The 14,065-nt window shown below is 35.5% G+C and overlaps 1 protein-coding gene across 7 annotated transcripts in view; it reads right to left on the bottom strand.

Moving 5' to 3' along the window:
• KATNAL1 (katanin catalytic subunit A1 like 1) overlaps positions 1–14,065 on the bottom strand; it is an 80,477-nt gene that overhangs the window by 59,702 nt on the left and 6,710 nt on the right. For 6 of the 7 annotated variants that reach the window (XM_046664471.1, XM_046664473.1, XM_046664468.1 and 3 more), the window contains exon 2: positions 2,068–2,243. In XM_046664471.1, coding sequence (XP_046520427.1) covers positions 2,068–2,229 — 162 coding nt within the window. In that variant the 5' untranslated portion in view covers positions 2,230–2,243. Of the gene's footprint in view, positions 1–2,067; positions 2,244–4,973; positions 4,993–14,065 lie in introns of those variants that run through there. The other variant, XM_046664474.1, reaches the window with a different exon arrangement.

The raw sequence follows: 14,065 nt of genomic DNA, 5'->3' as shown, positions 1-14,065 counted from the left end.
ATAATAAATTGCCATAGAGTGCAAGTTTTCTTTATGTCACTTAAAGTATGCAAAATGAGTCATTAAAACACAGCCAGAAAACAAAGAACTACTTAAACTAAGATAGGAAGGTGGGAATCGGTTTGAAAAAAGACATAATTACATACCTTTTTGTAGGAAAAGTAGTTATTTATCTTTCATAATGGAACTCTATTTCCACCAAAGAATGTGATAACCATTAATACCATTTAAAAAAAGCAACTGAGTCAGCAAAAAGTTAATCATTCCCAGAAATCTATAATGTTATGCTAAACACTTTTAATATATTTATAAATACCTTCCAAACAATTATCAGCTAAAATTTTCACCAGCATTTTCTACCCCCAATATCACTATGTAATGCTGCCGTGAGTATCTGAAAGCCTGAAGTGGTACAATACTTCAGTTCATTCTACATGAGTTCATTCCACATATTTATACCATGGCAATGGGTATGAATTACCCATCTCCTATTTTTATTTAAATTCTCCTTCACCTAAAATCTGAATTCTTTTGCACTTGTTTAAATTCTTTCAAGTTCTGGGTAAAATTTATTTTGAGCTCAAAGGCAAGATTCTTCCTATATTTACAAAACTTCGCTGAGCACCTACTAGGTGGAAATTCTTGTTTACCCAAACTAGTTTTCAAAGGCAAACAGATAATAGATTGAAAACTACATTTACAAATTCATTTTAACAATTCTGATTTTTTTAACCAGAAAGCAGAGTTTACTGTAAAGCAGAGCATAAGAAACTCTCCCTTAACTTTATCTTGATTAATATATAGAAAGGAACATATAGGAGTTGTAGAACCAAAGAAAAATCTAGGTAAAATTCAACTGTTAATATATGCAATTATATGCTCTACTTGGAGAAACGAAACTTCAGAACCTAATGAAAAGAAATATAGTAGAAATATCTCAATAGAAATGGTCACTAAGACAATTAAGAACATGTCAAAAACATTTCCATGCTACATTAATAAACAACTCTTGCCTCTGGCTAGTATGCAGAATACAAGAATACAACTAAAAATTTCAACTTCAGTTACAGCAAGTATATTCTTCTCACTCAACATAATTTGGTAACACTTAAGTCGGAAAATAAGCCAAATTTACCCTGAAAACTTAGTCAAACATCAATTTCTGACTAACGAAGAAATTAGAAGAAACACTTGAAAGGCATTACTACATAAAATGGAAACTTCAAAGAAATGCCTGACTTTGTACTTTTAATTTTAAAAGGATTTTAAGTTTTAAGAATAAGTGGGGAAATACAATTCAACTTTTTATTAACTGTCCTATTATATAATCAAGTTGTATAGTCAAGAGACATAACAAATACATTAGTGTTTTTTATTAGATTACTGACTTCTTTGTATGTAAGGAGTCTTTCAAAAGAAGAGGAAACTTTCTTAAAAAGAAAAAGGTCAAAATACACGTTAAAATTCTGAAATGGGTCAAAATACATGTAAAAATGAAAGGAGAAAGGGTGAATAGAAATACCTGATTTCAAAAATTTGTAATCACACACAATCAGACAACTGATCATGAAAATTAAAAAAAAACATTAAAAGTAGATTCAATTAGGGGCTGGCCCCGTGGTCGAGTGGTTAAGTTCGCGCGCTCCGCTGCAGGCGGCCCAGTGTTTCGTTGGTTCGAATCCTGGGCGCGGACATGGCACTGCTCATCAGACCACGCTGAGGCAGCGTCCCACATGCCACAACTAGAAGGACCCACAACGAAATATACAACTATGTACCGGGGGGCTTTGGGGAGAAAAAGGAGAAAAATAAAATCTTTTAAAAAAAAAAAGTAGATTCAATTAGAATTAAATATCTTTGAAATATGTCTGATGAAATACATTATCAAAAATATATAAAATATTAACTGGGCAAGACAAAAAATTATTCAGAGGACATTTTAAATATATTTCAGTAATCAGACAATTAAGAAGTATTTACAAAATCTCAAACTAACTTTCCAACTCTAATCTTTCAAGCGTAATAGACTACCGCCCTCACTCACTGAACACGTCGATGTGGCCTCACCTGCTGCCATTTGCCTTTGACAGCCGGGTCTCTGACTGACTGGCAGTGCCTCTGAATCTGCTGTATCACTCCCTGATAATACACCATTGATGAGTCATAATTTCCAAGAAGTGCATATTCTCTTCCTTTCTTTGCATTGTCACAAATCTCAGCCAAATTCATCTTCTTTCAGAGACCTAAACATAAAACATAAGGACTTGTTATTAAGTTTTCAGCACCGACTTTAAAACATTTTTTATTATTCTTTAAAATATCTGCTTAAAACTACTTTGGAAGTCAAAGTGGTTCTCTCAGTCTTTGAGGTTATCCGAACGCATCTTATAATACTGAACAAAGTTTCTAATTTTGGAAGTGCAAAAGAGATCACAAAAGAACACCCAAGGGGATAAAGGAGAGAAATCACGCAGCTCTGAACTACTGATTTATGTTACAGGTACCTAAATTGGACACTAGTTTTCCAGCCTCATTTATAATTACACAAGCTACAATAACAGTAATGACGAACTTGCTTTATTTTATTCAATTTATTCTTGACAATCCTGAAATAAATATATGAATAACATATTTTCCACTGATGTCAATTAAAACTGCAGAAATTACTTCTCATTAAAATTTTTTGGCCCCAAGAACAAAAAGAATCTTACTTAAGGAATAGATTTTAAAGGAACAGCCTATAGTTGTCTGTCCATCATTTATATACATTTAATTGTCCCATATAACTTAAATCTAAGCAAATACCTCTGAATTAAACTACCGGAGCCCTTTTGGCTCCTCAACTCGTAATCTTCTACGCTCCTGTTCTTCTCTCTGACTTTTTGTCTGTGCAAATAACTATCATTCATCTTTTCCCTTCTAGAGGTGATAGGAAGGTATCACGTGAACCCCTGGTTTCCACCAAGGCCCTCCAGCCCAGTAATTCTGGCTTTTCTTCCAGGCTTCCCAAAAGTCTCCCAGAATCATCCAAGGCTTCTATGCAAAGACACTTGCCACCCAAGACTACAAAGAGTAGGAAGTCCAGAGATACAGAAGAATGACATCCTAGGAAAGAGTCCAAATTGCCCTACTCATTTCCTGGAACAATAAGCCAATGAATACACTTAGTAGAGAAAATCAAAACATTTCTCCATGCCTTCCTGAGGGAATTAAATTATGGTGTGGGTAGCTTGGCTATTTCTCTCTGCCTCTTATCTATTCTTGAGGGGCAAAAAACTCTTCCTCAAAATTAACCACATCTAGTTCTAGGCATTTCAACTGACTCCAGCACATCCTTGAGAGCTGTTTGCTTTTTGTATTTTGGCATATTATTTGCCCCTTCCCCCAGCATAGGTTCCCTGAAGGCAGCATCTATGTTGCTTAAGAATCACACTGCAGCAAATAGTATACTACTTTCACAAAGTAAGATATTTCAGCATACAGTAGATCTACCCACAGACTACAGGAAGACCACTGAAAGCCTCTTCTTCAAATTAGAACACGAACACAAAGCAGTAAGGTCTTATTACAATGAATAAGCTGCAATTAACAAATCCAGCAGAAACAAAACTGTTCCATATATTATTTTCTTTTAAAATTACTGTGAGACAAAAGCCTTAATTCTGCTAGTAAGTGCAGGTACACAACTATGCAGAATAAAAATATCTTGATGTAGGGGCTGGCCCCGTGGCCGAGTGGTTAAGTTCGTGCGCTCCGCTGCAGGCGGCCCAGTGTTTCGTTGGTTCGAATCCTGGGCGCCGACATGACACTGCTCATCAAACCACGCTGAGGCGGCGTCCCACATACCACAACTAGAAGGACCCACAACGAAGAATATACAACTATGTACCGGGGGGGGCTTTGGGGAGAAAAAGGAAAAAATAAAATCTTTAAAAAAAAAAAAAAAAATCTTGATGTAAAGCAGGGGTCAGCAAACTTTTTCTGCAAAGGGCCAGACAGTAAATATTTTAGGCTTTGAAGGCCAACAGGCAAAACTGAGGATTTTATGTAAGTACTTATATAACAAGAAAAAAATTTCCACAATTTTTATTGATGAAATTCAAAATATTATAATAATAATAGCTGAGAACAACTTTTTGTAAAAACAGGTCTACTAAAGGGAATGGAACTCTATGAGGGGATAGTATTTCACTTAGTCTTCTCTATCATCCAAACCAATTGCAAACGTTCATATGTTAATGCTGCTTTTTAATAAGATTTTATGTATTTCATGTCTGAAAATGTAATTGTACCCAGACAGGTACTGTAACATATTGCTATCAAATCTCAAGCAAATGATTTCAATTCAGCATATCCATTGTTTGGAGGGCACTTAAGGAATTTATTCTCCTCTTGACATTTGTCTCTGAGCATGTCCTTACACTGCAGATTAATCACTTCCAACTGAAGGCTGGGTGGAAGCGCCTCAACTGCAGAGTTAAATGGAGTTTGTAATATGGAAATTTCCTTTGTACTTGCATCAAAGTCTGAAAAACGCTGCTGAAACTGTAGTTTGAGCTCAGAAAATAAATCTATTGTAAATCTGGGTAGGAATGGAGATCTCGCTTCTTTGCTTTAACTTTTGACAACATGGAAAGCTACACAAAACAGTTCCATATAACTTGTGACTCAAACATTAGTTGGCATCAAAATAACTTTTAGTTTTGCATATAAGCACTGTTTTGTTTTGTAATTTTATGTTGAAGTCATTAAGAAACATTAGCAAGTCTGCGGCAAAAACTGACTGCCAAAGCCATGCAGTGTTCAATAAAACTACCTGAGAGCAGTTCCTCTCATTCAGAAAAATTTCAAATCAGCGCTAAGCTCAAAAGATTGCAATATAACTTTACCACTACAAAGCCACTGAACTGTGGTGTGGTAGAGCAAGTCAGGCTACTCAGCTTCTATTTCTGACAAAAATTCATGGAACTGACGTGGAATGACAATGTCCACAACAGCAACATTCTTGAGTCCTGAGGCACTCCTGGTTCCATATCACATGATAGATTCAAATTCCTCTGCAAAATACCTGCTGAATAACCTGAATATACCAAAATACCTGAATGAATAACCATAGACATTAACCACCCACATTTTCACAGCTTTGTAAATTTGTTCACCTAAGCCTTTTTCTGTTCTAAACACATTTTTACCACCATCAGTTGTAACACATCTTAGCAGATTCTACTTTAGGTTGTAAAGAATTAGTGTTTTCTCAACTTTTTGTAAATATTCTGGTCTGTAATTATTCCACGAACACTTTTCATTAAAACTAATTCTCCAGTAACTTCAAACTCAGCATTGACTTCTCAATTAACAACAAGTGAGTTGCACTGGTAACATTTGTCAATTCATCAAGAGCCCAGCAAAACCACTCAAAATCATTTGCCTTGTTTTTGGATTATTCCATTGATTATTGATGTTCTCAATTCTCCCATCAACTGTTCTTGCCAAAAAGCTAATAGTCTTAACAAGACTATAAGATTATTTTCTCCAGACACATTTCTTTGGCTGCTACAATCAAACAAGATTTAGTAAAGTTACCATCAGTAAATGACTCCTTTGTTTAGCTAACAAATGAGACACTCATAAACGTATTCTGAGTGCAACCTGATTTTCGTTTTTTAATTTTGTGAAGAAATTTTGCTGTGCTAAGACACTCCTTAAGTTTTCTAATTTTTCTGACCATTGTTTTCTTGTGTATAGAGACTACTGTGAGGAACGATTAGTCTGGCAATGTCAGTATATACTGTATTTCTTTAGCACAGCTATGGTGCCATTGCATAATAATCACAATGCTTTGTCACCTAACTCAATAATCCACATTCCACTGTGCCTTAAAAGTATAACATGTCAAGTCCATTTTTCTTATCTGTTCTTGTTTTGACATGATGGGTATGTGCTGATAATAAATAACTAAAGCAAAATCTCTCAGTACAGTGATATGCATGGTGCTTGAAGCACTGTGATTAGAGCCCACCAAGCAGCAGTGCGAAGCACTGAGAACAACACAAGTGTCTGTCACAACCACTCGACTCTGCCACTCTAGCAAAAGACAGCCACAGACAATATGTAAACAAATAAGTGTGGCTGTGTTCCAATAAGACTTTACTTATCCACACTGACATCTGAATTTCATTTAATTTCCACATTTCACAAAACAGTATTCTTCTGACTTTTTTAACCACTAAAAAAATGCAAAACCATTCTCTGTTCGTGGGCCATTCAAAAACAAGTGACAGGCTGGATTTGGCCCCCAGATTGTAGTTTGCTGACTCCTGCTTTCAGCTTCCAGCTTGAGAATCTAGAAAAATAAAAGCAAACTAAACCCAAAAGAAGAAGAAGGAAGAATACAGTAAAGTTAAATGTGGAAATCATAAAATAGAAACAGAAAAACAAAAGAAAATTTCAATGTAGCCAAAAGATGGTTCTTCGGAAAGATCATTACAATGGATAAACCTGTATTAACATTGACCAGGAGAGGGAGAGAGAAAACACAAATTTCTAAAATCAGAACTGAAGGAGGGGATGGCTATCACTACAAACTTTAGAAATACTAAAAGGCAAAAGAGGGCTTAATGAAATGGACAAATTCTGTGAAGGTCAAACACACCAAAGCTTACTCAAGAAGAAATAGAGTAATTAATCTGAATAGTCCTATATCAATCAACGAAATTCAATTTGTAATTTAAAATCTTCCCCACATACACAAAAAAACCCTCCAGATCCAAATGACTTCAACTGAATTCTCCCAAGCATTTAAGGGAAAAATAAAACTAATTCTAAACAAATTCTCTAAGAAAAAAGAAAAGTCGGAAAAACTTCCAACTCATATTTTAAGGCCAGCATTACTCTGATACCAAAACCAGACATTTAAAAAAAAGAAATTTACATACCAATATCCCTCAGGAATGCAAAGCCAAAAATCTTTAAATTTTAGCTAATCAAATCCAGGAATATATAAAAAAGATAATGCATTATGACCAAGTGGGGTTAATACGAAAACTTCAAGGTAGTTTATACTAAAAAACCAATCAATATGATTTCAAGAAACTAGAAATGAAACATATGATCATCTCAATAGATGCAGAAAAAGCATATGACAAAATTCAACACCATTCACAATAAAAAACTCTTAGCAAACTAAGAAGAGAATTTCCTCAACCTAGTAAAGAGCATCTACGAAACACCTACAGCTGACATCAGATTTACTGTGAAAGACTGAATGCTCTCTCCCAAGATCAAGAAAGAACGAGGCCAGTATACTTGCTCTCACCCCTTCTATTCAATATTAGAACTACAGGTCTTAACTAGTGCAATAAGCCAAGAAAAAAATTAAAAGCACACAGACTGGAAAAGAAGAAGTAAAATTGCTTTTATTCACATACAACATGATTTTTAATGGAAAAAAATCCTAGGAAATCTACTATAGTTACTAAAACTAATAAGTGAGTTTTGTAGGGTCGTAGCATACAAAGCCAATATACAAAAATCAATTGTATTTTTACATACTAACAATAAATAATTGAAAATTAAAATCATTCAAAAATATTAAATACTCAGATAAACTTAACAAAATATGCGCAAGATCTGAACACTAAAAACTACAAAAAACTGCTAAGAAAAATTAAAGATGACCTAAATTAATTGATACAATATATGTGTGTGTGTGCAGCATGTTTATGAATTCAAACACTCAATATGGGTAAGATGTCAACTCTCTTGAAAGTGATCCAGAGTTAATCTGATCCCAATCAAAATCTCAGCATCTTTTCTTGTAAAAATTGACAAGTTGATTCTAACACTTATAGTGAAACACAAAGGACACAGAATGGCCACAACAGTTTCAAAAAAAGAGTAAAGTAGGACAAGTTATACTATTTGATTCCAAGATTTACTATAAAGTTACAGGAATCAACATAGTGTGGCACTGGCATAAAGACGGACACAGACCAATGGAACAAATTAGAGAGTCCAGAAATAGATCCATACATAAATGGCCAATTAATTTTCAACAAAGTTGTCAAGGTAAGTTAACAAGGAAAGGACAATTTTTTTTCAAAAAACGGTGCTGAAACAAGTGGATATCCATATGCCAAAAAAAAACTGAACCTCAACTCCTACCTAACATGATATACAAAAATTAACTCAAAATGAATTATTGACCTAAACATAAGAGCTAAAAGGGTAAAACTTCCAGAAGACAATGCAACCCAAAGTATTTTTTTTTCGCACCAGTATCAAGCCCCAATTGCCATGGGGCAACACACAATGGGCCAGGTGACACCTGCAGATGGTATAGGCTGCATTACAGGAGAGGAACCCTAAGTTTAGGAAACCCAAGTCTATTATACTGAACAGTATGCATGCCTACTCTTTGTTCCAAAGGAAGATACTCTCTCTTTCTTCTAGGGCTCTATGCAAGCCTAACCTGTGCTCTGGAGGAAGACACTATTATCTCCCTTCCAAGGCTGTTCAACTTGGTATCTCCTTTCATCCTGGAGAGCCGTGTGCCTCTTCTATGTTGAATCCTTTTTTGTCTATCATGCCTTTCTCTTTCTTGGTTTACTCCTTTACCTTTATGAAGCACATTTTCCCTAGATGGGAGGTAAAATTTTTGAGACTGAATATGTCCAAAAATGCCTTTATTTATCCCTCAAACTTCAGTGATAGTTTGGCTGGCTATTGAATCCTAGTTTGGAAATAATTTTCCTTCAGAATTCTGAAGGCATTGCTCTATTACCTTCTAGGTTTCAATATTAAGAAGACTGAAGTCATTCAAATTCCTGATCCTTTATATGTCATCTTTTTTTTCCCCTTGCTGCAAGCTCGTAGGATCTTCTCTTTTTTTTAAAAGATTGGCACCTGAGCTAACAACTCTTGCCAATTTTCTTTTCTTTTTTTTTTTGCTTTTTCTCCCCAAATCCCCGCAGAACATAGTAGTACATTTTAGTTGTGGGTCCTTCTAGTCGTGGCATGTGGGATGCCACCTCAGCATGGCCTGATGAGCAGTGCCATATCTGTGACCAGGATCCTAACCACTGAAACCCTGGGCCGCCGAAGCGGAGCGCGTGAACTCAACCACTGGGCCACAGGGCCGGCCCTGGATCTTCTCATTGACAAAAGCTTTCTAAAACTGTTGATGATGTGCTTTGAAATGGGTCTATTTGGGACTCTTTCAATCTAGACATTAACGTCTTTCAATTTTAGGAAAATTTCTGAATTGTTTCATTGATGATTTCTTTCCATTTTTTCTGTTCTCTTTGGAACACCTTTCATTCAGATATTGGACTTCCTAGATTGGTCCTCTAATTTTCTTATCTCTTCTCTCCTATTTTCCATCTCTTTGTCCTTTAGCTCTACTTTCTTTGAGATTTTCTCAACTTTATATTCTAATCCTTCCCTACAGTATTTTTTTCTTTTGTAGTCTATTACTGAATTTATAACTCTATATAGAGTACACAAGTTTTAAGTGTACAGCTCAACGAATTTTAACATTGGGTACACCCAGGTAACACCCACATCAAGATACAGAACATTTCCACACCCTAGAAGGATCCTTCATGTCCCCTCATAGTTACTACTTCTCCTCAAGGGCAATTATTATTCAGACTTCTATTACTATCAATGAGTTTTATCCACTTTTTTTAAATAATCTTTACTGAGGTGTAATTCTTATACAATGAAATTCACTAATTTTAAGTGTACAATTTGATTTCTGTTGAAAAACATATACAACTGCATATTCACCACAATCAACGGATAGAATATCCCCATCACCCCAGAAAATTCCTTCTTGCCACTTTGCAGTCAATCCCTATTCCCACTGCGCATTATTCTGTTCATTAACCACCATGGTTTTGTCTTTTCTAGAATGTGACATAAATAGAATCATACAGTATGCATTCTGGTGTTTGATTTCTTTCATTTAGAATAATGCTCTTGAGATTCCACCATTTTGTTGCATGTATCAGCAATTCAATGATTTTTATTACTGAATAGTATCTCAGTAGCATACTAAAATTTGTTTGATAATTCACCAGTTCTCCACAAGGCACTTCACAGAAACAAACACAAAGGTACAGGATATATCCTTGATCCAGACCTTACAGTATTTCCACTGAGGTTACACCCAAAATTTCAAGATACAAAAAATACATCCACCATGACAGTGAAATGATACAACATATAGCAGAATTAATGCTATTATCTAAAGCACTTGAAAATCTATTTATTACTGTAAAAAAATAAGTATATTTAAAAACATAGGGACATTTACAAAATGAATAGGCAGATATAAAAAAGAATCAAACAGAATTTCTAGCATTAAAAAACATAGTCACTGGGGGCTAGCCCAGTGGCCGAGTGGTTAAGTTCACGCACTCTGCTGCAGGCGGCCCAGCGTTTCGTCGGTTCGAATCCTGGGCGTGGACATGGCACTGTTCATCAAACCACACTGAGGCAGCATCCCACATGCCACAACTAGAAGGGGCCACAACTAAAAATACACAACTATGTACCAGGGGACTTTGGGAAGAAAAAAGGAAAAAATAAAATCTTAAAAAAAAAAAAAAAAAATATATATATATATATATATATATATATAGTCACTGAAATTAAGAATGCAATGGACTGAGGAAATAGCATTGTAGACATAGACGTAAGGAGAATCAACAAACCAGAAGACAGAGCTATAGAAATTGCCCAGAAGGCAGCATATAAAGATAGAATAAGTAAACCAAGAGAAGAAATACAAAATGGAGAGATGGTCCACCCTAAGTCTATTATGAATTCCAGAAGGAAAAAAGGAGAGGCAATATCCAAGCATACAATGGCTAAGAAATTTCCAAAATCTATAGAAGACAATAACTCTGTTTCAAACTAAATAAAAATAAGTTCACACCTAGAAACAACATAGTAAAACTGAAGAACACTAAAAGCAATAGAGAGAAATGATACATTGTCTGCAAAGGAAAGATAATATACTGACAGCTAACTTTTCAAAAGGAGCACTGGAAGCCTGGAGACAGTGGAATATCATCTTCCAAGTGCTAAGGGGGGTTGAGTGGGGAGGGAGATTGCCAACCCAGAATTATATCCCAAACTAAATCATTCAAGTGTGAAGGCAATATAAAAACTTCAGAAAGAAAAACGTGGGTATGAATCCAGGCACCACAAATTTCTAGTTGTGACCTCAGGCAGATCATTTCTCTACGTCTCAGTTCTACGTCTATAAAACAGAGAAAATAATATTTATCATCATAAGCTTATTCCAAAAATTAAATGCGATGTTAGCATCACTCCTAGTATATAATAACAATTGAATCAATGTAAGCTATTATTTTTACTCCACACTCAACATTAATATAGAGGTTTGGAGCAGCTAATTTCTCCTCAATAATCACAAGAAATCAACTGATCCAGTTTTCATTATAAATTCCTAGAAGCTATACCATGATTGTAATTACTTTTAACTACAATCTTGAAATATACAGGTTTTTAAAAAATCCCTTTAATACAAATTAAAAGTTTCTAGGACTTTTAAAAGGTCAGGTTACATCTACAGAAAGCAAGATAGATTTTAGCAATGACTAATACTTGACAATACTTCCCTTGAGTTTATTACATATTCAAAAATGAATTCAGCATCTTCTTGCAATACTTATTACTAAACTAATCCAGTAAGGTCATCTTATACAAAATGATCCAAGTAATATCTTCAAGGAGAGTTCTTAGCTCAGAATTAAAGAAGAGATCAGTTCAAGTTCCTGCTCAGACCAAGAAGGAGGAATACTGGTTCATTTGGTCCTAGATAATTATGACTTGTCTCTTCCATGACTCAGATCTAACTAAACATAACAAATAAAGCCTGGTTCCAACCTCTTTCTCCAGCTACATTTCCAACCACACTCTTCTCTCCTTTAAATTCACCATTCTCCCACACACACATGCACCACAAACACACATGCACACATACAAACAGCCTTCTCTCCCAACATACTTGGATTTTTATCTCACACCGAGACTAAGATATATATTTGGGAAAACTAGAAACTAGCTTATATCCTGAACCCAAAACTGCTTAGGACGTAACCAAGAATTCTTTTTTAAAAATAATTTTAAAATCATAATATTTATAATTCTTCTGTCTCTACAGCAATGGTTTTTAAATAGGGAAGAAAACATTTTCTCAAACTAATTTTTTATGTGAGTGACATGTATCTACTTTAGTTATAATACATATGGGGCTTAAAAAAATTTCTGCTTTAAACTGTTTTCATTCTCTCACTTCCATATTTCTCTCATATTCCCCCTTTTCCTTCTAGGAGTTGTAAACTCCTGAAAGCAGACGTTCATTTTAGAAACACTGAAGCTCAGGGTAAATCTTCCTTGAGCAAAAAGAGGAAGATTGGCTATAACAATGTGAATAAAGTAATACTAGTTAGTGATAGCATAACAACAAATTAAGTTTGATTTTCAGCATTTTCTAACACACTGATTTCTACCAACATCCAGGCTCTATATATTTAAAAAAATTCTTTATCCAAATCACCAAAGTCCAGTTTATTTCATGCAATGACTGCTATAAACACATGCCATCAGGGGCCAGCGCCATGGCATAGTGGTTAAGCATGCACGCTCCACTTCAGCTGATTGGGGTTTGTGGGTTCAGATCCTGGGTGCAGACCTCTACACCGCCTGTCAACCATGCTGTGGCCGCGTCCACACACAAAAAAGAAGAAGATTGACACAGATGATAGCTCAGGAACAATCTTCTTCAAGCAAAAAAAGAGGAAGATTGGCAACAGATGTTAGCTCAGGGCCAATCTTTCTCACCAAAAAAACGAAGAAAACACACACATAACCACAACTTCTCAAATTATTGCATCTTCAAGTATGTTTTAATAGCAAGAAATTAACCTACTATGTGAGTACCAGTCACCAAAATAGTTAACTCTGAAAGTCACAATACCTCCCATCTCTTTATGTTGGGTTATATTCTCAAGGACTGCAGCTTGCCATCAACAATGAAGAATATATGACTTAATCACAAACCCAGGGATAAGAGGACAATACCTGTAGCAATGAAGCCTTTTCACTTGTTTCCCCACCTGAGCTCACATCTCAAATACTTGAAAAAGAGAAAAATAACTGTCCATGCAACATAAAAGAATCTAGATAGATAATTCTAAGGTTTACATGTTTCTCAGAAGTAACCATCACAATAATTCCTGCCCACGTACTAGATTCCACAGGTATCTGTTTTTTAAGATTTTGGTTTTTTTCCTTTTTCTCCCCAAAGTCCCCCAGTACAAAGTCGTGTATCTTTAGTTGTGGGTCCTCCTAGTTGTGGCATGTGGGATGCTGCCTCAGCATGGCCTGATGAGCAGTGCCATGTCTGCGCCCAGGATTCGAACTGGCGAAACCCTGGGCCTCCGAAGCAGAGTATGAGAACTTAACCACTCGGCCACAGGGCCGGCCCCTCCACGGCATCTTTAAAACACTACAAAAGACAGAAAATGTTTATCATCTGCCACTCTGTCTCAAGATGGCAACTTAAACTACAAATTTTATCCTAAGTGCATAAATACCCTTTTAGCACAAAAATAATAGTAACAATATTTACCAAATGCTTACTCCACATCAGGCAATGTAATAAAAATGGCTTTCTAGTCATTAGCTTATTTAATCCTCACCATCCTACTAAACAAAAATGGTTAACTCCATTTAATAGAAGAAAAGACTGAGGCTTCAGAGACTTTAAACTTGCCCAGAGGCTGGATTTCCACCCAGATGTGTCTAAATCAGAGCCTGCACTCTTGGCTCCTTATACTCTGCTGCCTCAAACTCCTTTAAAATCCATCCACCCCTTCAAAGTTATACAACTAATCCAAAAATAAAAACAAAATGCTAATTAGTAGAGATGAAACAAAAAATGTATTTTCTTCCAGTTGACTATGTAGCTAAATACCATCATTCCTTAATTTCATGGTGTTTTGAGGATATAACATAAAATCTTTCAAAA

The sequence above is a fragment of the Equus quagga genome, chromosome 6, assembly GCF_021613505.1.
Source record: "Equus quagga isolate Etosha38 chromosome 6, UCLA_HA_Equagga_1.0, whole genome shotgun sequence".
In the NCBI taxonomy this organism is placed as follows: domain Eukaryota; kingdom Metazoa; phylum Chordata; class Mammalia; order Perissodactyla; family Equidae; genus Equus; species Equus quagga.
Note: the sequence above shows the minus strand (reverse complement) of the source record. Positions and strands in the feature narration are given on the sequence as shown.